Below are 26,194 nucleotides of genomic sequence, written 5' to 3' on the forward strand. Positions count from 1 at the left end.
AGACTTGTTTTATGACTAAAGGCAGTTGCTGGGCTTTCTCAGTGAGACATTCTCATGAGATTTATATACTTTCCCAAGGTTTTTCATTCAGATAATAGAGGAATATGGAAGAATCCATAGAAGCAATAGCAATTAATGCCTTCTGATATTATGTTGCTACTAAGCTATTTTGCAGGTGCACTCTATATATCTTTAAGCAATAGTTACTCTTGATGTTATGACAATTTCTTAATAAGCAAGCCTTTTGAAGTCTTGTGAGAAAAATTAGGACACTGCATGAACTCAAGGCCATTTGCCTGAGCAAGCGGTGGTCCTTTGCTAGTCCTTAATGATTTCATCTGCTAATCTCTCTCTGCGCCCTTGACTCACAACAACAGTGAAGAAGAGTTATTAATTAGTACTAATCTTTTAGAAGTTTGTACCAATATTGTTATTGCTATTGTATAACTGTACTTTGAATAACTTACCACCTGATTTATAGTTTATAGATATGAATTAACTGTTATCTGGAAACATGTAACCATAGTGAAACAAAATACCATGTGATTGTAACTTAGTGTGTATGCATAAAAAGAAAGCTAGACCAGCATTTAGCAGAGATGCCTGGCAGTAAATGCTAACTAGAGAATAAAGAGAAAGAAAATTCAGCTCTCTCACTCGAATTTTGCCAATGCTGTCTCCTCCTGTGGGATCCCTGGATCCCCCCCGGGGCTGGACCCCAGCACCAGACACCAGAGACTGACACAAGAACTTGCACACCAGATGCCTGGCATTACATACGTTGGTTAAATAAGTTTGTAAATATAATATATATATTTGCTTGCTTATAGTTTGCAATGGGTGTGGAAGACAGGCTGTAAGTTGACAAAGTCATTATAGCCTAAGACTTAGTTTTAAGAATAAGCTTTTTCCTACACCCTTGACTGCTGCATGATGTGGGGTGGTACACTCTTATGAGAAATCGCATTATGCCTCAGATAAGTGACTTTGTATCAGAGACTTCCTTGTTTGTATATGGAAATAAGGTTTTGATTTCTACACTATAAAATGGATTTCTATTTGGTGTAGTCTGTGGTAATGCAAACCTGCACGGGCCAGATGGCTGTGATGGTGGCCATGGCTACTGGCTTTCCTGTTGGCATAGTTTTCAGGATTTGATAGAGATTGTTATGAGGCTACTAACACCTTTGAGCGGTAAAGTAGAGGACTGGCTTCTGTTACAGTTCCCCATGACTGTCCTTCTGGGGGCCTTAGGCTGGCTGACTTGTATAGCCATGCATAAGAAAACCAAGAGCTCAGTAATATAGGCTGCCTGGGACCCACAAACCGAGCAGTGGAAGGAGCTGGAGCAAACGTGGGGAAAAAATGCCGGCCCTGGAGCTGGAGCAAGTACCGGAGAAGGCCGACCAGGTTCATGAAATTTGCTTGGAAATGGAACAGCTGCTGGAGAAGCAATCACAGGTTCGTGAGTTGCAGATTGCTCTAGATGTTGTGGAGAGCCAGCAGCAGCAGGAGGCCCAGGGCTCAAGCCCAACAGCAGGAGCTGATATTTTCAGTTCCTCTTTGGAGGATGAAGAGAATCGGTCTGGACTTGTGGTCTGCAATATCCAGAAGGTAAGAGCCCAGCAGCAAGGACTACCTACTAGGTTTCTGGTAGTTCTGTGCTTTTGGGATATAGGAGATGTTGCCATCATGCTCTCCAGAGCAAAGATGAAAATACTGACTCCCATTTCCACATGCTACTCTTTGGGAGAGTTTAAGACCTCCCAGAACAGCAGGGATGAGGGGGGTGGCTGAGGCCCCATGTGTGTGTACTGATTACTGGCCTACAAATGGAGTGGGCACTAGCTTCTTTGTTGGATGGACTTACAGATTTTGGACAATGTGAAATAATTTGATAGGGGTGGGGGCGGCTTTGCTGGGGGTCGCCCCTGCCCCAGGAAGCTTTTCAAATGGCTAGAAAGGCCAAAGACATTTTATGCTTTTGGCAAAATACTCAGAGACTGGTAAAATGTATCTTTGTAATTGTCAAAATTATATAATTTGTCATGTATTATAATGTATGTAATATGCCTAATTTCCTTGTGCAGGAATACCTGTGCTTTAGATTGTGAAGTGAGCAAAAGGGGTAAAATATTGGTCAATATAATATATATGTTTATTTGCTTATATGATAGTTTGCATTGGGTATGGAATACAGGCTGTAAGCAGGCAGGGTCATTATAGCCTAAGGCTTAGTTTTAAGACTAAGCTTTTTCCTACACTCTTGACTGTTGCATAATGGGAGGAGATGCACTCTTTGAAAAATCCCATTATGCTTCAGATAAGTGACTTTGATTCAGAGACTTTCTTGTTTGTATATTGGATTACAGGTTTTGATTTCTGCACTATAAAGTGGGACAGACCAGGACCTTGCTCTCTCTCAGCTCCTGAGATTAGCATTAGAGAGGAGAGCAGAGAAAGGCCACGTGGAGAATAAAAGAAGCAGTCAAGATGGCAGAGTGCTGAAGGAGAAGACAGTTTGTGCAGAGTTTATGCAGAGAGAAGGAATGAGATGGGGAACAGAATGAATAAGGCTGCTGAGGTTAGAAACCTTTGATTCTAGGAAACTCGAATAAGTCAGTGCCTTTGGGAGCCCTGAATAGAAAGGAAAGTGTTTCCCCACTGTGTGTATTTCTTGTCTGCTGGGTGCAAGCTAGAATTAAAGGCAATAGCCCACCAGTTCTTGGTTCCATTGTTTCATTACCGTCTCTCCGAATCTAATGCAAACCTGCACAGACCAGGCAGCTCTATTGGTGGCCGTGGCTATTGGCTTTTCAACATCTTATGGCTAGAGCAGTGTGTGGGCCCCACACTGGAAACCAGGACATGGAGACACACACAGAGGTTCCCTACACAGATGACACACAGCTCAACACAGATTCAATCACAGATGCCACAGACTGAATCCACATCTGGAACTGAGACCCCACAGCTAAACTCCAGACATGGAGCCAGGCAACAAACCCGAGTTTCCACACAACAGATGCAAGATCTCAACTAGGTTCTTACCATGCAAACACAGCTGGGACTCAATGCAAAAAACTCATGACTCTCTTAGTCCAAGCAGGTAGCTTCTCAGATGTGTCTTTATGCCACTGTAAATGAGAAAGCACTACATAATTCCACCAAACTCTACAAAAATTAACAAAACATCTGACAGTGAACAAAAATAACAGTAACCCAGCTGGCAGATGTCCATGTCTCAGCTGCAGTACTTCCCTGACTTTAATTTTTTGTCCTTTATATTCACATGCCAAGCTCACTGACAGGATGAGGAATAAAAAACAGACAAACACATTTTACTTGTACCTTGTAAGTCCCAACAGCTGTGCTAATAATCAAATCAACTTAATCAAATGAACAAGAGATACTCAACATATAATACATGCTCAAAGTGAACTCATATTCATACAAGACAGGAAAGTAACAGGGGGTTCTCTCACGGGAAGAAGGCTCTGCTTAGTAAAACTAAGGGGTTGTGCCCATAAGCTATGGGTCCAGGCATTGTGGAAGGGATACCGCCTGACACAGGGAATCCTGTCACATGGGTTCTGTTCCCTGTGAGCATAGGAAACAGGCCCACCAGAGAGAAGGCGGTCCTGTCACATTAGGTCTGGAACCTGTGAGTGTGAGGAAAGGTCCCTCTCTGAGAGAGTAAGGAGGACATCACGTCATTTTTGATCCACGTGAGTGCAAGAAAAGGTCTTTCCCTGAAAGCATAGGGCATCCCATCACACATGCTCTGTGTCATTTGACGGTGTGGAAGGGTCACAACTGAGAGAGTAGAGGGTCTGTGTTTGACCCCATTGCCTCTGGAGCCTGTGATGTAAGAAGGGGGCCCTAACAAAGGAGTCATGGTGCAGCGTTGCTGGGTTTTCTGACTGTGGTGAGGGGCCCCACCTAGGAGGGGGTCATGTGAGCTTTGGATTTTGTCTCGTGGAGAAGAGTCCCACCTGACAGAGTGGTGAGCTTTCTCCCATGTGCTTTAGTTCTTACCATTATGGAGACACACACATCCAGAGCTGGGGGTGATGGGAGGCGCCTTGGACATTCACTGTGTCCCGGCAACAGGACAATAGCGGATGCTCGGTAAACGCGTGCTGTTCCCACGGTGCACACTAGATGGCAGCAGAGAAGATTGTTTGCTCTGTACCCAGTGTGTGCATGGATCCACTCAGCATGGAGAGTCCGGTCACATCGGCTCTGCTTCCTCTGAATGTGCCCAGGGGTCTTCCCTGAGAAAGTACGGACCCCTGACACATCAGATCTGACCCTGTCATTGGGTGCAGGGGTCCCACCCGAGATTAGGGGGTCTTTTCACGAGTCCTCCAACTGCGGCAACCAGTAAATGCTTACGTAAATGGAACAACAAATCTCTCTCTCTCATCAATAAACATTTTTTAAAGCTGAAGGCCTGGCTACTGGAATTGGCTGCAACTGATGCTGGTGGACCCTTCTTTCTCTTCCATACTGCGGGGGAAACGGGAGTTCAGACACGTCACCGGGTAGCCCACGGTAGTGGTTTCCATTCCATTTTCCTTCCTTCAGCGCGCTCTCTCTCTCTCTCTCTCTCTCTCTCCATGACCTTGTCACACCCAGGCTCTCTGTTCTGAAAGCCTCAGTCCTCTCTTACTGTACCTTACTTAACCATAGGCACGCACCCCCTCTCCCTTACCCACCTCTTCATAGTGCCCCTCACAACAGCTCCTGTCCTCCTTCCAAACACAGGCCACAGCCCCTTCCCTTCTCACCCTGGGTTTCTCCAGCCCAGAAGTGATGCCGTCGCACCTGCTTCCACCTCCGCTTACACTACACCACTCACCTTGCCCAGCCTGGGCCCTCCTCTCACCTCCCACCAGAGCTGCGCTCCTTCCCCCACTGTCTCATCGCTCCCCTCCCCCACGTGGCAGCGTCCTAGTCACTTGTTTCTCTGGAGGTTATTTGTCTGGACATCACCACCTTCTCCCATCAATGTTCCTCCCCTAGAACCTTGGCAGCCTGTGCCCTGTCCGGCCTGACAGCCCGAACGACTTCTGCCACCACATCCGCCCATGCAGATTCATCCGCACTGGACATCTCAGGTGCTGACACCGCGGGGAGGGAAAAGCAGAGGAGAGACGGACAAAGGCTGGGGGAGGCTGTGATCTGAGAAGTGCTTCTGGAACCTGGCCGGCTGGGGGAGGCTTCAGGACCAGTGAGCCCTGAGCTGAGCTGAGCAGCTGGGGCAGGGCTGCCCAGCAGTGGCGTGGCTGGACTCATGCTGGCTGAAGTGCACCCCTCACCCCAGAAACCCCAGTACCTCTCACAGGCTGGTGAGAAGCCATGCCCAGGTCTCTCCTTGCCCTTGACCTCAGGGTGCCCTCTGCCCTTTCTTCCTGCTGGAGCCAGGAAGAAAGAAGTGGCTCCAGGTCTCTCCTCACCTGTTTCCAGAGGCTCCAGCTGCCCATGAGATGCTGGGCTACAGTCAGAAAAACACAATTCTCCTCCAGGTCTCTCCTGGCCCCTTCCTACAGAAACCTCTCCTGACCATCATTCTGGCTAAAGCAGGGGTGGAAATTCAGCCCTAGATGACCCCTTACCCACAACAAGCTACTGCAGCTGTGATGCAGAATTCTGCTCATGGTCTTTCCTGGTCAGTGAACTGAAGACTCCCTGTGCTATTCACACCCTGGCCTGAGCAAGGAGGGAGAATTCACTGGCCGTTCTCTCCTTCCAGTTATCCCATGCCCCCATCCAAGAGATGCATGCAGAGGAGATATATATTCTTCTCTGGTCTCTCCTCATTCCTTAGCTAAAACATCTGCTCTGCCCTCACACACTGACCTCAAGCCTCCATGGAAAACATGCACAAGGTCAGCCGCCTCCTTCTCCAGACGTCCCATCTTCTCTTCCATGGTTGCTGGGAATTGGGATAGAAAGTCTGCCTCCAGGTGTCACCTCACTCCTCACCCCAGGACAGCAGATGTCAGACATGTGAATCTAGGGAACAAACCTCTCAGGGACTTTCTCCTATCGCTTATAAAAGTTCTCCTTTCTGGAGCTTGGAACACGAATCTAGGCTCCGAACTTGGCTCTGCTGCCTTGAAGCCTGTGAGATTAGACCGCACCATGGTCAATAAACTGGGACCACAGTGTGCTTCTGAATCTGCTTTGCATCTATAGGAAGGGCTCACAAAATGTGGCCCCATGGAACAGTTCATCTAATTTGAGACATGAGGCATGTACCTCAGGAATGGCCTTGGTACCCTATTTGGGTCCTCACAAGCTGCCTGTAGCTGTTCCCCACTCCCTCTCACCTCATCCCCTCCACTTACCTAGTATCACACATTGCTTACTTCACATCTGGATTCTGACATGTGAACAGAAATAGAGCCCATATCTACTAAGAGAGACTCCATCCAAGGTGTATGAAACAGCTGGGAGAACAGCTATTCTGCTACAGACTGGATTTCCCCATCTTCTTCTCTTCTTGATGGTTGGGATGAGGACTGTGCTAAAGATCATTGTAACCCTACTATCATTACTATTAAGAAGCCTAAAGACCCAAGTTGGAATTCAGGAAAAACCTGAGGGCTAAGATTATATGTAACTGAACATGATCCTGGTACCTTTTTCACCATTAGAAAGCTTCCTACAAAGAACAGACCTTTCCTAATAGGAGTAGGGAACGGGCTGCCACCTAGGCCCCCTGTCAGCCTTCCAGCAGCACACACTCTGGCAGCACCAAAACTCCCAGACAGTAAGACAGGCCTAGACCACAGTGGAGCTACCAAGACTCCTACTGTAGACTCTTTCCCAATAGAGCCAGAGGAGCAGGACCATAAATTACCTATTTACACTCCCAGCCCATTACTGGAAAGACCACACCACCAAGAGACGTATGCCCTAGATTTATTAGATAAGGTATTCCCCTTCTTTAACAAGACACAGCCTGAAATTACAGAATCTTGTTGGCTTTGCCTTAGTCCCAGACCCCCTTTCTATGTAGGGCTTGGAGCCAACACCTTGAGGGAAGGGGAACTGGCTCCTACTACAGTAACCCTTACGAGGGACCGGTAACAGGATCAGATGAAAGATTGTGTCTCAGAAGGATCTCTCACTTTAGCAGAGTTCCATGGGAAAGGAACCTGCTACCTCTTAGCAAATTTCACCTTAGGTAATTCCAATTACAGTGACTATTGCCTTAACCAAGAAACCCTACTCACCACTCTAGAGGACCCAAAAGTGACGAAGGCACCTGAAGGACTATAGTTTGTGTGTACTCAAGGCATCTTCAAGTGTATAGTCCCCACTCATGCTGAACTTTGTGTAAGTGCTTACATTATTCCACAGGTATATCAGTATGGGGGAAATCCTGAATTCCTTGTGGCTCACCCGAGGTGGGAAAAATGAGCTCCATTTCTTATCCCTATCATAGCTACCATAGGAATTGTAGGGTCAGCAGCAGTAGGGACAGCATCCCTCATTCAAGGGGAACTAACCCTCAGACAGCTATCCAAGACATTTTCCAAAGATATTGCACTTCTCCAAAACTAGGTAATATACCTCGAGAAGCAAATAGACTCCCTAGCCGAGGTAACCCTTCAGAATAGGAGAAAACTAGACCTCCTCCTACTCGAGCAAGGAGGACTGTGTGCTGCTCTAAGAGAAGAAGGCTGTTTTTATGCTAACCACTCTAGAGTAATTAGAGAGAATATCAAGGTACTTGCAAACAGATTAGAAAATAGGAACTTAGAAGAAAATGACCCAGGATGGTATGCCGCTATGTTCAGAACTTCCTCTTGGCTAACCACTCTTATATCTACAATTGCTGGGCCATTACTGATACTTTTGTTATCTCTCACTATTGGGCCTGTAGTTATTAATAAACTTACATTTATTAAGGAAAGAATCGAGACTGTAAAAGTGATGGTTCTGTATCAACCTACCTACATTATCCTTCCTGCTGATGAAGAATCAAGGGTTTGATTTATGCCCTAATAGGAGTAGGGAATGTAAGGACCAAGAGAAGATCAGAAAATAAGCAGGGCACTAATGGAACAGGGAACTTAAGGGTTACAGGCAGGTCCTGCTCCTGTTCTGTTAGGAGTAACGTGCCCAAGGTTGTTCAAGAAGCAGAGACAGATAGGGACTCTGGGAAGCTGAAAGAGAAGAGAAAAAAACAGGAAAAAGAGACAAACGTTTGCATTCTATTGGTTAAAAGACCTTATCAGAAGTTTAGGTTTGGAATTCGCCAATGAGCTAGACCCCAGCCCCTGTTGCTATGCTATGTGCAGCCCCCTTAGGAAATAGGTTACCGCCACATCTGCTTCTGTATGAGGGAGGCTTGCTTGCTTAGCTTATAAAAAGATTTAGCTGTGAGCGCTAGGTGCGATTCCCATCTGTAGCTCCTTGTGAGCATGGTGTCTCTGGACACCTCGGGAATTTTCCCCTGAGCAGGTTAAACTGGCCAATAAAGTTACATCTATACTCCTGAAAGTCTCCGACGTTTGTTCTTGACCCAGTGGATGCTACACATGTACCTGTTCCCCACTCTCTCTCGCCTCATCCCCTTTACTTACCTAAAATCCCCTGGACCACATTGCTCACTTCACATTTGGATTCTGACATGTGAACAGAAATAGAGCCCATATCTACTAAGAGAGACCCCATCCAAAGTGTATGAAACAGCTGGGAGAATAGCTATTCTGCTACAGACTGGATTTCCTCATCTTCACCTCTTGTTCCACCCCATGCACTCACCAGGTCCACATGGGGGGGGGACTAGAGGACAATAACTACCTGCTTGTAGAGGCTACATGAGAAAACCGAGATTCCTCAGAGCCCTACACCTTTTCTTTGCTAACAGTCTCACCTGGCCATTGAGGAAGTTCATGGGGAGGTTCCACTTTCATCCAAACAGAAGAGATGGTCATTCTAGAACTGACTCATTTAACGTGTCCTGACTATAAACCTCAGAATGTGAACATTTCCCCCATAACATTACACACTGAGAAATGAAGAACAACACAGAAAACACCGTGACCCTACGTATTCATCAATGGATAATATTCCAGCTCCTCAGACACCAGAGAATACACTCAGGGGAGAAGCCTTATGTTTGCAGGGAGTGTAAGCAAGGCTTAACATAGAAGGCAAATCTCATACACTAGAGGACACACTCAGGGGAGAAGCCCTATGTTTGCAGGGTGTTCGAGTGAGTCTCTACACTGAAGGCACATTTCCTCAGTCACCAGAGAACACATTCATCGGAGAAGCCTTATGTTTGCATAGAGGGTAGCAAGTTATTAGCATAAAATTGCATCTCCACAGCCATAGCTATTACATGGGTCATATCACAGCTCTGAGGGGACTTCAGAAGGAGTTTACTGACCCCTTCCCTCGCAAGAGTAATCTGTACAGATGTAACTGGTTAAACAAATTCTTTGCTTTCACAATAAGAGATGAGCTAGACAAACGGTTGCTTAAGTGCTATGGGAATGTCAACATCAATCCTCCATGGTCTCTTGGCCTCCTGTTCTAATAAATCTTATCACCATAACACTATGAAGACCGCCTGACCTGTGGTGTGCAGTGGATAAAGCTTTGACCTGGAACGCTGAGGTTGCTGGTTCAAAACCCTGGGCTTGCCTGGTCAAGGCACATATGGGAGTTGATGCTTTCTGCTCCTCCTCTCTCTCTCTCTCTCTTTCTCTCTCTCCTCTCTAAAATGAATAAAGTTTAAATAAAAAACTATGAGACCACATACCACATTCCCCCCGTCACTGAAAACAGAGAGTTCCAGGAGAGCCACAGAGAACTTACTCTCATGCACAGAAACTCAACCCTTGGAAATGTGGAAGTCTGGAGTCAATCTACTTAGCTTACTGCCCAGGGGGAGGGATTTGAGACAGACTCACCAGGAAAGGAATTTCCTTGATTCACAGGAAGTGGAGCCTTTTTTTCTAGTAGGCTCACAACCCTCCTTCCTGGGCTTCTCTTGGCTCCTGTCATATTTCCTCACCTCTGTGTCTCAGTGGTGTAAACCAGGGAAGAACATGTGCTTGTGCTTGTGCATGTCTGTGTACCTGGCTCAGTCTGGGCACCTGGTCTCCCTCACTCTCCTCACTGGCCTCTATAGGGTGAGCATCTCATGGTGCATACCACATGGACTCCAGATCATTCAATAGTTGCTTTGAATCTCAGCTCTGCCCTCACCATCTGTGCTACCTAAGGCAAGATTCTCACCTTCCATTTTTCTTTATTTTATTCTATAAAATGAGAATGGTGCCTGACAAGCAGAGGAGCAGTGAATAAAGCACTAAACTGGGACACAGAGGAGTCAGATTCAAACCCCCAAGCTCGCCAGCTTGATTGAGCGTGAGGTTGCAGGCTTCAGTGTGGAATCATAGACATGACCCCATGATTGCTGGTTTGAGCCCAAGGTTGCTGGATTGAGCTCCTGGTCAAGGCATATATGAGAGCAATCAATGAACAACTAAGGAGCCCAAATAAAGAATTGATGCTTCTCATCTTTCTCCCTTCCTGTCTTTCCCTATCTGTCACTCTGTCGGTCTCATGCAAAAAAAAAGAAAGAAAGAAAAAATTGCTTCTCTCCACTATATAAAACTGTCCTCTTGATGTTCCGCTTATCTGTCAGACATTATCCTTACTGGACTATCGCCCCTGAGACAGGAATTCCAATTCTTTTTTGGAGAAAAAAAGTGCCAGAGAATACCTGAGGTATTTAAGAAATAAAATAATATTCTATCTGTTGTGGTGACAACACTAGAAGTCTTTTCTTTGCTCTTGACAGTCAGGGGCATAAACACTATTTCTAATAGTTTAGCACAAAGTGACCCCTTTTCTAACATGTACTTTTTCTTGTGCTGTGGCAGCAGTCCAGACTGAGAAACCACCTAAGCTCTGGGCATCAGTATTTATCTGAGCCTGGGTCACCACTCACAAGCTAGGTTCCTTTGGTCACAGAATACCTCCCAGGGTCCTTGTTTCATCACTTGTAAATTTTCTCAGTATTTTTTAAAGTTTTATTTATTCATTTTAGAGAAGGGGGTGTGGGGGAGGAGCAGGAAGCATCAACTCCCATATGTGCCTTGACTGGGCAAGCCCAGGGTTTCGAACCGGCAACCTCGCATTCCAGGTCGAGGCTTTATCCACTGCGCCACCACAGGTCAGGCAAATTTTCTCAGTTTTATGGCTGAGAACACGCATTGCTAAAGGATCGAGACTTAGGTCTCAGCTCTGCCTTTCCAGAAGCTGAGATATGCGATCTCGCCATGATCAATCAAAACTGGGACCAAAGGCATTGAACTGCCAAATCCAGTGCTTATCACAACTTATAATTATTTTATTTATGTATATTTTTCATTCCCTCTTCTACTCCATGACAGCATAGTATTCATAAAGACAGAAAGTGAGTCTGTCTCATTCACTACAGACAACCAGTGTCGAGCACAGTGCCTGGCACATCATAGAAATACAATAAGTGTTTATTGAATGAGTGAATAAATAGTCATTTGTATACATATACAGATATACACAAACGACAAACACATATAAAAACAGAGGGATATGCTCATGTGCAATGAACATCTATGCACACAGATGTACACACACCCAATCTACCTGGGTACATATACATAGAGAAATACAATAGGTACACAGAGAATATGGGAAGTAAATGTCATAATATTAACAGTACATATCTTTGTAAGAAAAATTTGTTCTTTTATTTTCCTCATAATTTTTTCTAGCATTTCTGCAATAAGAATACATTTTGTGTAATAAAAAACTTGTTAAAATACAATATACTTGTCAAATCAAGGTACATCATATTTTATAATAAATTAAGGAGATTTAAATAAAATAGATAAAAAGACAGAAGTAAACATAGTAGAATGGGAAGTCATTGAGTGCAGGAACATGAGTTCCTAGCACAGTGCCTGGTATAGGATGGGCGCTTTCAAAGGCTTTATGAAAGCATGGCTGGAAGGAAAGAAGGAAAACAAGATGTAAAGAAGGGTGATAGAGAAATTTAGGGAGGGGAAGAGGAAGAGAGAAAAAAAAAGAGAAAAACAAATCATAGCTAGAAAGAAAAAATGGGGGAGGACTAAGAGAGATTCATCGCCATTATACACATTCACAATATTTGAGATCCCAAGTTCACGATAAAATTTCTCTGCATTTGCCTGACCTGTGGTGGTGCAGTGGATAAAGCCTTGACTTGGAATGCTGAGGTTGCCGGTTTGAAATCCCGGGCTTGCCTGGTCAAGGCACATATGGGAGTTGATGCTCCCTGCTCCTCCCCACCTTCTCTCTCTTTCTTTCTCTTCCCTAAAATGAATTTTAAAAAAAGTTCTCCATATTTACCAAGCATTCAGAAAATATTTTTAGACCATCAAAAAATAAATGAAACTTACTGGCTCTAGAATGTTGAATTTCTTGCATTCCTGAACTTCTGGATTTCATAAACGTAATCAAGGGAGGACTCAAAAAAAATGTGCCTCTCTTTTTCCACCTGCAGGTCAACCTGTAGAATGGTAGCAAATGTCACAAACATGTAGATATAAGACTGGAGCTATGTTCAGGCTCTATGGCCAACCACAGGGCACTGCAGCACATCCCCAGTCACCCTCCTGGAGCTAAACACAACAGAATCATGAGGGCAGCATAGCTGGTATAAAGAGAGCTCCTCTTCCTGGATATAAACCCAGCAGCTAGGTATGGCAGGGCGACCCTTCACCTACTGAGCTGCATGTGAATGTGGGGCCCTCACCTAGAGAGAGTGCAGAGCTAGCAAAACACTCTGGTACCAGCTGCAGGACGATTCAACCCAGAGAAAGTGCAGAGATAGTGAGTCACTATTGGCATTACTCCTCCTGGAAAACGGGGAGCTGCCAAATGGGCTATGGTCTGCACACTGGACTCCCTGATCAGAGAAAGTGCAGAGATTGGGGGGCACTGCTGCTCGCACTGGTCGGGCTGCTCTACTCAAAGAAAGCACAAAGCTAGCAAAACCCTGCAGCCCAGTGTGGAGTGAGGGGGGCAATGCTGTGCATGTGCACAGGGCTGCCAAGCCCCGAGAAGGTTAAGAATGAACATATTAAGGCTGTGTGTGCACCCAGGCTACCCCACCAGGACACAGGTGGATGTAATGGAGGGTGAGACACAAGAAACCAATCAGGTAACCCAGCGCACACTGTGCTCTGACGACAGATAATTAAAACAGGACACGCAAAGCACACAAAACGCAGCCTTTTTTACACCAGGTAGCCCTGCCCAGATTAAAAGGGAAGGAGGCTCACACGCCCCAGGTGGCCCATTCAGAACCCACTCCTTCAGGTCAGGTGACAGGCACTTCTTGCAACTCCTCCCCCCCAACTACAACCGGCAGGCTGAAACTACTCAACACACAATGTAACAAAGACAACTGTTTCAAGACTGGGCGGGATGACTATTCCATTCAATTCAAAGGAACAAAAACAGAAAGTCAAAGAAAATGGGGAGACAGAAGAATATACACCAAATGAAGGAACAAGAAAGAAACTCCAGAGAAATATTCTAATGAAATGGAGATGGGTAATCAAACAGATAAAGACTTCCAAGCAAACAGTCATAACGATGTTCAATACACTTCAGAGTAGAATAAAAGAACTCAAGAGAGCGCTTGAACAACAAGAAAATGTAATAATCTCATCTGGCTTGAGCGCAGATTCGCTGGCTTGAGCGCGGGATCATAGACATGACCCCATGGTCGCTGGCTTAAAGCCCAAATTGCTGGCTTGAGCAAAGGGGTCACTGACATGGCTGGAGTCCCAAGTCTGACCCGTCCTTGCGTTCCTGGGTCTGGCCCCACGCGCGCACCCCGTGGGCCAAGCAGTCAGCCTCAGCGCCCTCTCCTGTGCAGCCCCGCCGGGGCTGGGCGCGCCCGGTGGTCGGAGCATGACGCGCACAGGAGCCTGCGCAGCGGCGCAAAGGGAGCGGCGGGGAGGGTGTGGGCAGCGCCGCAGGTGAGCGCAGGGCGGCCAGAACCCAGCGGGGCGAGAGGCGGTTCCTTCCGGCAGCTACGCGGGGTCACGTGGCCGCGTCTCCCCCCAGGCCCCCGCGCCTTCAGGGATGTCTGCGCCTACTTCTCTCGGGAGGGGTGGCGGCCATGCGTGACTGGGAGAAAGCGCGCTGCCCCAACGTGTAGAGGAAACTGGACGCGCTGCTGCGCAAAGGTGACGGCGCGCGGGCGGGAATCGCGGCGTCATGAGGGCCTGCTGAGTGTCGGGGCTCCTCCTACTAGTGCTTCGGTTTTGGGACCACGATTTTGTTTCTCCCCAGGGCTCAGCGCTCATCGGCCCGCTTTCATGGTTCACCGCCGGCAGGCCACCAGACCCCCGGCGGAGGACACTGAGGACTCGCATGAAGAATGGACTCAGAGGCAGCGAGGTGAGGGGCCATAGGCCGGGCGCTGCCCATTTGAAACCGACCCAGGGTCAGGTCCCCAGCGTCTCAACAATAACAAGAGACAGAACTTGCGTTTAGCAAATGAGCCATTGTGCAGTATGGGGCGATTTTCTACACTGCTTCCATGTGTAAATGATTACACGTACTTATAGATGTGTTAATGAGCAGGAACGCTATAAAAGTATAAAAACCTGTAAGAAATAACTCATTCAGAACAGTTCTCATCACAAGAGGAGGAGGAAGGTCTGGCCGGTGAGCAGTGCTCCAGGACAGGGCTGCCTGGCTGCACCAGCCACATTGCAGACTGGAAAGGATTATTCATGGTGATTAAGGCAGCTGGGGTTGTGGGCCAGGGTAGGGACCATCGTATCAGGCCCTGTGTCAGCCTTTTCTTCAGTGTGTCTGGTTTTATGAGGGTGTGGTCAGTAAGGTCCTTCTGCGTTCATGGTCTAGCATTGAAACACAGCTGAAGTCCAGATGTGATCTCTAACTTGACCCAAATGGTTTCTGTGGTCCATAGACTTGAGGCTCTGTTCCCAAGACTGTTTGGTGCTGACCAGACTCTGATGATTAAGGAAGGGCAAGGACGGTTAAATGTGTAAAGGTGAAAGAATAAGAAGGAAAGGAGGCAAGGTGGTCACTATACCATTAGACTGGACAAGGCCACTCTGGAACAAAAAGACAGAAAGGAGCCCTGGCCAAGTTGCTTCATTTGTTAGAGAGTCGTCCCCATACAGCAAGGTTCTGGGTTTGATGTCCACTCAGGGCCTATATAAGAATCCACAACTGAAGCCTGACCAGGTGGTAGCACAGAGGATAGAGCATCAACCTGGGATGATGAGGACCCAGGTTCCAAACTGCAATGTTGTGGCTTGAAAATGGGTTCACCAGCTTTAGTGTGGGGTCACTGGCTGCAGCGTGGGATCATAGATGTGACCCCATGGTCACTGGCTTAAAGCCCAAGGTTGCTGGCTTGAGCAAGGGGTCACTGACTGAGCTAGAGTCCCCTGGTCAAGACATACATGAGAAAGCAATTAATGAACAACTAAGATGCAGCTATAAGTTGATGCTTCTCATTCCTTTCCCTTCCTTCCTGTCTCTCTATCTAAAAAATAAAAAAATAAGAATAATCAACCACTAAATGCATAAATGAGTGGAACAAAAAATCAATGTTTCTCTTTCAATTCTCTCCTCTCTCTAAAATCAATAAAAACATTTAATTTTTTGATTCTAGAGAGAGAAGTGAGAGTGAAAGAAAGAGAGAAGGGGGAGGCAGACAGGAGCAGGAAGCATCAACTTCTAGTAGTTACTTCTTGTATGTGTCCTGACCAGGAAAGCCTGGGGTTACAAACTGGTGACCTCAGTGTTCCAGGTCATGGCTTTATCCACTGTGCCACCACAGGTTAGGGAAATTTTTTTAATTAAAAAAAAAAGACAGAAAAGATAAAGTTTTATGTTAAAGAAATGGATTTTCTGTCCAGTTAAGTGACCTTTATTATATTATTGACATGAACAGCCAATGTTTTTTCTTTTTCTTTATTGTTTTAGTGAGACATAGAGAGGAAGGGACAGATAGAAACAGACTGGCTAAAAGGGAGAGAGATTAGAAGCATTAATTCTTCATTGCAGCTCCTTAGTTTTTCATTGATTTCTTTCTCATATATGCCTTGACTGGGCGGGTACAGCTCAGTGAGTGACCCCTTGCTCAAGGCAGCTATTTTGGACTTGAGCCAGCAACCATGGGGTCTTGCCTATGATCCCATGCTCAAGCCGGCAACCCTGTGTTCAATCTGGTAAGCCTGCACTAAAGCCAGATTAGCCCGCACTGAAGCCGGCAGCCTCAGGGTTTTAAACCTGGGTCCTCAGCATCACAGTCCATCCTGGAGAAGCAAGACCCTCTGGACAACAATCTGGATAAAAATTTGATAGGAGAAAATCATTTGTAGATTTCAGTACCTCTGAGTCCTCTAAAGGCTAATAAGTATGGCCAAGGTATGTGGGGTGGACTTTGGATAGGCCTGGATTTAAGCTCTACTAAAATGAGAGTGAATTTAGCATTGGAGCTTTGGGAAAATCTTACAAATTCTTTGAGCTGTTGAATGCTAATGTGTAAGGTGAAGATACAGGCATGTATTCTTGGACAGTATTCAATTTATTTATTTGTGTATGTATTTTTTTAGATAAGAGGAGGGAAGATAGTGAGGCTAATCCCATATGCACCCTTACCAGGATCTACCCAGCAACCCCAATTCTCGAGTACTGAGCTGGTTTTTACACCTCATGGTGACGTCCTTCGGCTAACCGAGGCATTCTCAGTGCCCAGGGCCAATGCTCAAACCAGTTGAGCCACTGGCTACAGGAAAAGAAGGAGAGAAGAGGGAAAAGGAGGGGTTCAGAAGGAGATGGTCACTTCTCCTATGTACCCTGACCAGAACCACACCCGGGACATACACTGGGTCAACGCTTTATCCACTGAGCCACTGGCTAGAGCTTAAATTTAATGTAAAATAACTGACAGATACACGTTGTCCAATAAATACATCTCTGATAACAGCAACCATATGTTGCGGGTGTTGTATACCAGGCCTTTCCTCAATACCTAACATATACTGTGACCTTAATAAATATTTTATGAATAACTAAAATTTGGGAATGTAAATTTCACAATGGGAAGATCTAGAAACAAAAATGAAATTGGCCATCTCTAGTCAGTGTAGAGGCTTACTATTGTAGAGAATTTCTGAGCCAATAGTTGACAAAGAAAAATACCAGAGTATGTAGAAGGACAGGTGATAATTTGATGGGAGGAGATTGTGTGTTTTCTGACAAAATAGAGACTAACACTCCAGATTCCACCAAACTCACTCTTCTCCAACTTAGAACTCAGGAAAAAGGAGACTGAAGTAAAGATGTATAGCCTACGAGAAAGAAAAGGCCATGTGCACCAAGAGGTCAGCAAACCCCAGGACGATGACTACCTCTGTAAGTGACCCTGTGAAAGCATGTCATGTCTTCATACAATAATTTCATCTGGTTATTTGGCCCTTAGAGCATTCCGTTCCCCTATGGACACGCACTACAGAATTGAGGCTCAATGATGTGAGTGCCTGGGCTCTCTCTGAATCTCTCTACGTCCAGGAACATGCACTACACCTTCCCTAATCCCTGTTGCTCTCACCCCCAGATTGTGAGAAGTGTCAGAACTTCTTCATTGACAGTTGTGACGTGCATGGGCCCCCTACATTTGTAAAAGACAGTGCAGTGAATGAGGGGCATCTGAACCATGCAGCCCTCACTCTGCCCCCTGGGTTGAGAATCAGAGCATCGGGCATCCCTGAGGCTGGGCTTGGAGTGTGGAACGAGGCATCTGCTCTGCCAGTGGGTCTGCACTTTGGCCCTTATAAGGGCCAGATCACAGAAGATGAAGAGGCAGCTAACAACAAATACTCCTGGCAGGTGAGAAGTATTTACCTCTTCCTCTGTCTTGTGGCTTCCCACATCCCTCCCATGGCATGGTGGGACCTGCCCTTCTACATGCTAGGACATGGATGGAGAAAATATGGTAGACTTTGCAGACCAGAGAACTCCTGTTGAGAATCGCAGCTTAAGTGGGAGCAAAATGGTACAAACACAAAGGAATGCCTCCTCCCAGCCCTGAGTGGACAGGTCAACGCAGATGTGATGAGTAAGAAAAGAATCATGTGGTCACGAGTGGCAATGCATGCCAGCTGAAAGAGCTTTGTGGACAGTAGGGTGAAATAATTTTTCTATTACCTCCTCAACTGAAAAAAACCTTTAATTTTTCTTCCTGAAATGCAGATCACTAAAGGGAGAAACTGCTATCAGTATGTGGATGGGAAGGATGAATCCTGGGCCAACTGGATGAGGTAAAGCCAAGAAGTTTCTGGGAGTCATGAGAACACTCATCCCTCTCAGGCCCATACATCTTACATTCTCATTATGCCTCCCTCAGTGGTCTCCCTCAATGCTCTGTTCCTCTTTTTTCTCCATGTGGTCCTCTTTCAAAGCAAGAGGTATATAGAGGAAAAAAGGGGATAAAAACTATAGCATATGTCCTCAAAATATAAATCTCTATGCTAGACAAAATTTAGGCACTGGAGAAAAACTGGGAGGTCCTGGGTTACACTTTAATTCAGGGGTCTCAAACTCAACTCAGCATGTGGGCCAAAGAGCAAGATCACAGCCGTTTGGCAAATACAAGTAGGCCCCTACTCTTACTTAATTTTATCCAAAATATTTTGAACTTCGTGATTTAGTCTGCGAGCCACACAAAATTGTTCGGTGAGCCGCGAGTTTGAGACTCCTGCTTTAATTGATCTAATGAACATTATTTAAGCTCTTAATATATTCCAGTTTAGTGGAAGGTATTCATTACTTAAGCAGTTCATATAACCCATCATCTTATGTAGAACTAGTTGCAGACACAGTGAAACAATTGATTTTACCAAACTTAAGTTTTTTCATTTTTTGAGAACTGCACACTGCCAGCATACTAAAACCAAGCATAGCCTAAAGCAGTGGTTAGCAAACTGCAGCTCGTGAGCCACATGGAGCTCTTTGGCCTCTTGAATGTGGCTCTTCCTGAAAATACCATGTGCAGATACTACCTCAATAAGGAATGTACCTACCTATATAGTTTAAGTTTAAAAATTTTGGCTCTCAAAAGAAATTTCAGTTGCTGTACTGTTGGTACTTGGCTCTGCTGACTGAGTTTGCCAACCACTGGCCTAAACCTGTGAGGGCAGCGAATTATCCCAGCCTCCCTTCTAACTAGAACTGAGTTCTGAAGCCTGCAGATCAATGATCACGGGACACTTTTTTGAGGGGATCTTTTATCAGGGGCTACAGAATGTGAATGAGCTATTATAGTTCTTTATGATTTTGCTAAAACTAAGAGACCTCCAAGTCCTGCCCGGTTGGCTCAGTGGTAGATCATCAGCCTGGCATGCAGGAGTCCCAAGTTCGATTCCCGGCCAGGGCACACAGGAGAAGCGCCCATCTACTTCTCCACCCCTACCCCTTTCCTTCCTCTCTGTCTCTCTCTTCCCCTCCCGCAGCCAAGGATCCATTGCAGGAAAGTTGGCCCCGGCTATGAGGATGGCTCCATGGCTTCCACCTCAGGCACTAGAATGGCTTTGGTTGCAGTAGAGCAATGCCCCAGATGGGCTGATCATCGCCCTCTGTTGGGCATGATGGGCGGATCCCGCTCAGGCGCATGCAGGAGTTTGTCTGCCTCCCCACTTCTCCTGGGGTGGGGGGAGACCTCCAGGTTTTTATGAAAACCTGAGTGAGGCATCAAATGCTATCTAAATAAAATGTGAGGAGAATGGAGAAAGGCCTCTCAAGAAAAGATGAACTTGGGCTAAGTATTAAATGATGTAAACTAATCTAGGCACAGATTACAACATCAAGTAGCAAGTTCTGTGATATAAAATAGAACCTGAGTTAGAGGAGCTAGAGGTCACTGGGTTTTATGGTCAATCAGTGTAAAGGGTACATCTGGAATTGGCTTTGGAAAATGGTATTAGGCAGGATGAGCACCGTATGCAGGATATGGACATTGGAAATCATATGACATGGTGACAGGCTCAGACATTGAACAGGAGGTTCTCCGGGAACACTGTGAAACCGGGTGACATCAGAGCCCGAGTGTCACGTGCAGAGATAGACGTGGATCTGAGAGGTAGTAAGAACTCATCATCTGTGGGTTTCTTTTCTTTCATCTGCCTCAATCCCAGGTATGTGAACTGTGCCCGGGATGATGAAGAGCAGAACCTGGTGGCCTTTCAGTATCGCAGGCAGATTTTCTACCGAACCTGCCGGGTCATCAGGCCAGACTGTGAGCTGCTGGTCGGGTACAGTGATGAGTTTGGCCAGAAGCTGGGCATCAAGTGCGGCAGCAAGCAGAAGAGAGAGCTCGCAGCACCTGAAGGTGGGCACAACTATTCTTCTAAATGGAAAGAAAAGAGAGCACTCACCTTAGAAATTTTCACAGTACACTCTAAAGTCAGTAAGATTTCAAATCAGATGCTTCAGAAATGAAGGATTGATTTCATATGCCTTTGATTCTTAGGAAAAATCTTTATATTTTTACTTCAGATTTAATTTTAATTTTTTTAAGTGAGAGTAGGGGAGATGGACAGATTCCTTCATGTGCCCCGGCCAGGATCCACACAACAACCCTAGTCTGAAGTCCACGCTTGGACTAGCCAAGCTATCCTCAGGGCCAGAGGTCAACACTTGACACAACTGAGTTATCGGGCTGATGCTTGAACCAGTTGAGGCACTGGCTCTGGGAGGGGAAGAGAGAGAGAAGGGAGAGAGGGAGGGGAAGAGAAACAGATAGTCACTTCTCATTTGTGCCCTGACCAGGGATTGAACCTGGGACTTCCACATGCCAGGCCAACACTCTGTCCACTGAGCAAACTGGCCAGGGCCTGTTTTCTGAGGGCCGCTCTTGTCTAGCATACAGGTTAAGAGCAGATGACGGATAGATGCCCAGCAGCCTGGAAATACAGTGCTGTGATTAAGCTGAGACACTGGAAACCTTCCTGAATTAGGTGGGACAATGGTGCTGTTCTCGGCTATAGTGTGTCTTATTCTCTAAGATTTGCTTTGTTAATTTTTTGAAAATGCACTTCAGTGGGGAATTCTCTCAGAGATTACTTCATCTCCAAGTGAGAGAGGATGGTTGATTAGCTGGAGAGGGATAGGAGTAAAGCATGTAAGAAGTATGGTTCGGGGCCCTGGCTGGTTAGTTCAGTTGGTTACAGCATCATCCTGTAATACCAAGGTTGAACCGGGTAAACACACATACGAGAAATGACCAATGACTGCATTTCTAGGTAGAAAAATGAATAAATGCCTTTATCTTTCTCTCTCTCTTTTTTTCTTCTTCTACTTCTTCTTCCTCCTGTCTTTGTCTCTCTAAAATCAATCAATTTTTTAAAAAGTATGGTTAGGGAAATATTTTGAAACAGGACTTCCCATTGTATATGAAATGGGCTGACACTAAATAAAATCAAGTATGAATATTTGGTGTGAGGCTTGAGGAAGGACATTTTCAGTTTATCATCTGTGGGAAACAATGAGGGAAGCAATTGTTAATTGGGGCCAATTGTCTTTCTAAACAACTGTGTTAAAAGCTAGGTGTATATAAGAAAGGTCAGCATTGTTCCACTCACACAAGGGGTGAAACAGCCCCTGACAGTCCCTAATCTGGCAATGCACAGAAAGGACCCTTGATATGGGCTTTCTGGATTTGTAAAAAAGATACAGTACAAAAAATTAAAAGATAAAATAGAGTGTAAGAAAAAAAACAGGACCTGGCCGGTTGGCTTAGCTGTAGAGCGTCGGCCTGGCATGCGGGGGACCCGGGTTTGATTCCTAGGTAGGGCACATGGGAGAAGCGCCCATTTGCTTCTCCACCCCCCCCCCCATTTTCCTCTCTGTCTCTCTCTTCCCGACCCGTAGCCAAGGTTCCATTAAAGAAAAGATGGCCCGGGCACTGGGGCTGTCTCCTTGGCCTCTGCCCCAGGCGCTAGAGTGGCTCTGGTCACAGCAGAGTGATGCCCAGGAGGGGCAGAGCATCACCCCCTGGTGGGCGTTCCAGGTGGATCCCGGTCGGGCGCATGTGGGAGTCTGTCTGTCTCTCCCCGTTTCCAGCTTCAAAAAAACAAAAAAACAGACTGTAAAGAAACACTTTGTGGGCCTGACCTGTGGTGGCGCAGAGGATAAAGTGTCAACCTAGAAACACTGAGGTCGCCAGTTCAAAACCCTGGGCTTGACTGGTCAAGGCACATATGGAAGTTGATGCTTCCTTCTCCTTCCTCCCCTCTCTAAAATGAATAAATAAATAAAATATTTAAAAAAAAGAAACACTTTGTGGAAGACAGAGATTACACTGTCAAACCCATAAGAATGACTCATGAGAGAAGTCTTAGCAGTGGACAAAACATATGACCCACGCACTCTTATCAACATCTACTTTGACCAAAATTTACTCTTTCCGCAGAACCAAAGCCAGAGATACATCCGTGTCCTTCATGCTCTCTGGCCTTCTCCAGTCAGAAATTCTTCACCCAGCACGTGAAACGCAGTCACCCCAATGAGATTCTCCCAGGAACATCTACAAGAAAACAGCTCCAATCAAAGGATCCTTGCCCAGACCATCCAATTCAGCAGCAGCAACATACTGATACACACAGCTGGGATGACAAAGCTGAAGGTCATGAGGTCAAAGAAAAGTCCAGACCTTTGCTTAAAAGGACCAGGCAGAGGAGTATTTCAAGGGCCTTTTTCAAACCTCCTAAAGGACACATGGGAAGCTCTAGTGAGCAAGAGAGAATGATGCAGGAAGTGCCCAGCACAGGCCAGGAAGTAAATTCAGTGGACACAGGCAAAGTATCTATGGGAGTGGAAATGTCAAGAATTGTAGCTGTCAAGTATGGAGAGTGTGGGCAAGACTTTGAAGATAAGTCAGATCTCCTTATACACCAAAGGACAAACTCAGGGGAGAAACCCTATGTTTGCAGGGAGTGTGAACGAGGCTTTACACGGAAGTCAGATTTCCTCAGACACCAGAGGACACACACAGGGGAGAAGCCCTATGTTTGTGGGGAGTGTGAGCGAGGGTTTGCACGGAAGGCAGATCTCCTCATACACCAGAGGACACACTCAGGAGAGAAACCCTATGTTTGCAGAGTGTGCAAGCATGGCTTTGCACAGAAGTCACATCTCCTCATACACCAGAGGACACATTCACCGGAGAAACCCTATGTTTGCAGGGTGTGCAAGCGTGGCTTTGCACGGAAGTCACACCTCCTCATACACCAGAGGACACATTCAGGGGGAAAACCCTATGTTTGCAGGGAGTGTGAGCGAGGCTTTCTATGCAAGTCAGATCTCCTCAAACACCAGAGGACACACACAGGGGTGAAACCCTATGTTTGCAAGGTGTGTGAGCGTGATTTTGCATGGAAGTCAAATCTCATCATACACCAGAGGACACACTCAGGTGAGAAACCCTATATTTGCAGGGTGTGTGAGCATGGCTTTGCAAGGAAGTCACAGCTCCTCAGACACCAGAGGACACACTCAGGGGAAAAGCCCTATGTTTGCAGGGAGTGTGACCAAGGCTTTGCACAGGAGTCAACTCTCCTCAGACACAACAGGACACACTCAGGGGAGAAGCCCTATGTTTGCAGGGAGTGTGAACGAGGCTTTGGACATAAGTCTCATCTCCTCACACACCTGAGGACACATTCAGGTGAGAAGCCCTATGTTTGCAGGGAGTGTGAGCGAGGCTTTGCACGGAAGTCAGATCTCCTCAGACACCAGAGGACACACTCAGAAGAGAAGCCCTATGTTTGCAGGGAGTGTGAGCGAGGCTTTGCCCAGAAATCATATCTCCTCAGACACCAGAGAACACACTCAAGGGAGAAGCCCTATGTTTGCAGGGAGTGTGAGCGAGGCTTTGCCCAGAAATCATATCTCCTCAGACACCAGAGAACACACTCAAGGGAGAAGCCCTATGTTTGTGGGGAGTGTGAACGAGGCTATACCTGGAAGTCAGACCTCCTCAGACACAACAGGACAAACTCAGGGGAGAAGCCCTATGTTTGCAGGGAGTGTGAACGAGGCTTTGCACAGAAGTCTCATCTCACACACCTGAGTACACACTCAGGGGAGAAGCCCTATGTTTGTGGGGAGTGTGAGCGAGGGTTTGCACGGAAGGCAGATCTCCTCATACACCAGAGGACACACTCAGGAGAGAAACCCTATGTTTGCGGAGTGTGCAAGCATGGCTTTGCACGGAAGTCAGATCTCTTCATACACCAGAGGACACATTCAGGGGAGAAACCCTATGTTTGCAGGGTGTGCAAGCGTGGCTTTTCAAGGAAGTCAAATCTCCTCAGACACCAGAGGACACACTCAGAAGAGAAGCCCTATGTTTGCAGGGAGTGTGAGCGAGGCTTTGCCCAGAAATCGTATCTCCTCAGACACCAGAGGACACACTCAGGAGAGAAGCCCTATGTTTGCAGGGAGTGTGAGCGAGGCTTTGCCCAGAAATCGTATCTCCTCAGACACCAGAGAACACACTCAAGGGAGAAGCCCTATGTTTGCAGGGAGTGTGAACGAGCCATTGCACGGGTCTCATCTCACACACCTCAGGACACACTCAGGGCAGAAGCCCTATGTTTGTAGGGAGTGTGAGCAAAGCTTTGCAAGGAAATTCCAGCTCCTCAGACACCAGAGAATACACTCAGGGGAGAAGCCTTATGTTTGCAGGGAGTGCAAGCAAGGCTTAACATAGAAGGCAAATCTCATACACTAGAGGACACACTCAGGGGAGAAGACCTATGTTTGCATAGAGGGTAGCAAGTTATTAGCATAAAATTGCATCTCCACAGCCATAGCTATTACATGGGTCATATCCAAGCTCTGAGGGGACTTCAGAAGGAGTTTACTGACCCCTTCCCTCACAAGAGTAATTTGTACAGATGTAACTGGTTAAACAAATTCTTTGCTTTCACACTAAGAGATTTGCTAGAGAAACGGTCCCTTAAGTGCTATGGGAATGTCAACACCAATCCTCCATGGTCTCTTGGCCTCCTGTTCTAATCTTATCACCATAACACTATGAAGACCGCCTGACCTGTGGTGTGCAGTGGGTAAAACTTTGACCTGGAATGCTGACGTCGCTGGTTCAAAACCCTGGGCTTGCCTGGTCAAGGCACATATGGGAGTTGATGCTTTCTGCTCCTCCCTTCTCTCTCTATCTCTCCTCTCTCTCTAAAATGAATAAATTAAAAAAAAAAACTATGAAGACCACATACCTCATTTCCCCCTGTCACTGAAACCAGAGTTCCAAGAAAGCCACTGAGAACTCACACTCTCATGCACAGAAACTCAACCCTCTGGAAATGTGGAAGTCTGGAGTCAATCTACTTCGCTTACTGCCCAGGGGGAGGGATTTGAGACAGACTCACCAGGGATGGAATTTCCTTAATTTCCAGGAAGTGGCACCTTTTTTTTAGTAGGCTCACAACCCTCCTTCCTGGGCTTCTCTTGGCTCCTGTCATATTTCCTCTGACCTCTGTGTCTCAGTGGTGCAAACCAGGGAAGAACTTGTGCTTGTGCATGTCTGTGTACCTGGCTCAGTCTGGGCATCTGGTCTCCCTCACTCTCCTCACTGGCCTCTACAGGGTGAGAATCTCATGGTGCATACTACATGCACTCTGGATCATTCAATAGTTGCTTTGAATCTCAGCTCTGCCCTCACCAGCTGTGCTACCTAAGGCAAGATTCTCATAAAATGAGAATGGTGCCTGACTAGCAGTGCAGCAGTGAATAAAGCACTAAACTGAAACACAGAGGATCCAGGTTCAAAACCCCAAGCTCACCAGCTTGATTGAGCCTGAGGTTGCAAGCTTCAGTGTGGAATCATAGACATGACCTCATGATTGCTGGCTTGAGCCCAAGGTTGCTGGATTGAGCTTCTGGTCAAGGCACATATGAGAGCAATCAATGAACAACTAAGGAGCCCAAATAAAGAATTTGATGCTTCTCATCTTTCTCCCTTTCTTTTCCTATCTGTCCCTCTGTCGGTCTCATGCAAAAAGAAAAAAAAAAGAAAAAATTGCTTCTCTCCACTATATAAAACTGCCCTCTTGATGTT

The 26,194-nt window shown here is 46.3% G+C and overlaps 1 protein-coding gene across 1 annotated transcript in view; it reads left to right on the plus strand.

Annotated features, from left to right (window-relative positions):
- Positions 1-14,191: 14,191 nt before the first annotated feature.
- LOC136335762 (histone-lysine N-methyltransferase PRDM9-like) overlaps positions 14,192-26,194 on the plus strand; it is a 42,428-nt gene continuing 30,425 nt past the window's right edge. Inside the window, exons 1-8 of the mRNA XM_066276858.1 lie at positions 14,192-14,261; positions 14,368-14,475; positions 17,374-17,475; positions 17,678-17,949; positions 18,313-18,380; positions 20,253-20,446; positions 22,529-23,075; positions 23,577-24,644. Coding sequence (XP_066132955.1) covers positions 14,394-14,475; positions 17,374-17,475; positions 17,678-17,949; positions 18,313-18,380; positions 20,253-20,446; positions 22,529-23,075; positions 23,577-24,644 — 2,333 coding nt within the window. The 5' untranslated portion in view covers positions 14,192-14,261; positions 14,368-14,393. The remainder of the gene's footprint in view (positions 14,262-14,367; positions 14,476-17,373; positions 17,476-17,677; positions 17,950-18,312; positions 18,381-20,252; positions 20,447-22,528; positions 23,076-23,576; positions 24,645-26,194) is intronic.

Source organism: Saccopteryx bilineata, chromosome 4 (assembly GCF_036850765.1).
Source record: "Saccopteryx bilineata isolate mSacBil1 chromosome 4, mSacBil1_pri_phased_curated, whole genome shotgun sequence".
NCBI lineage: Eukaryota > Metazoa > Chordata > Mammalia > Chiroptera > Emballonuridae > Saccopteryx > Saccopteryx bilineata.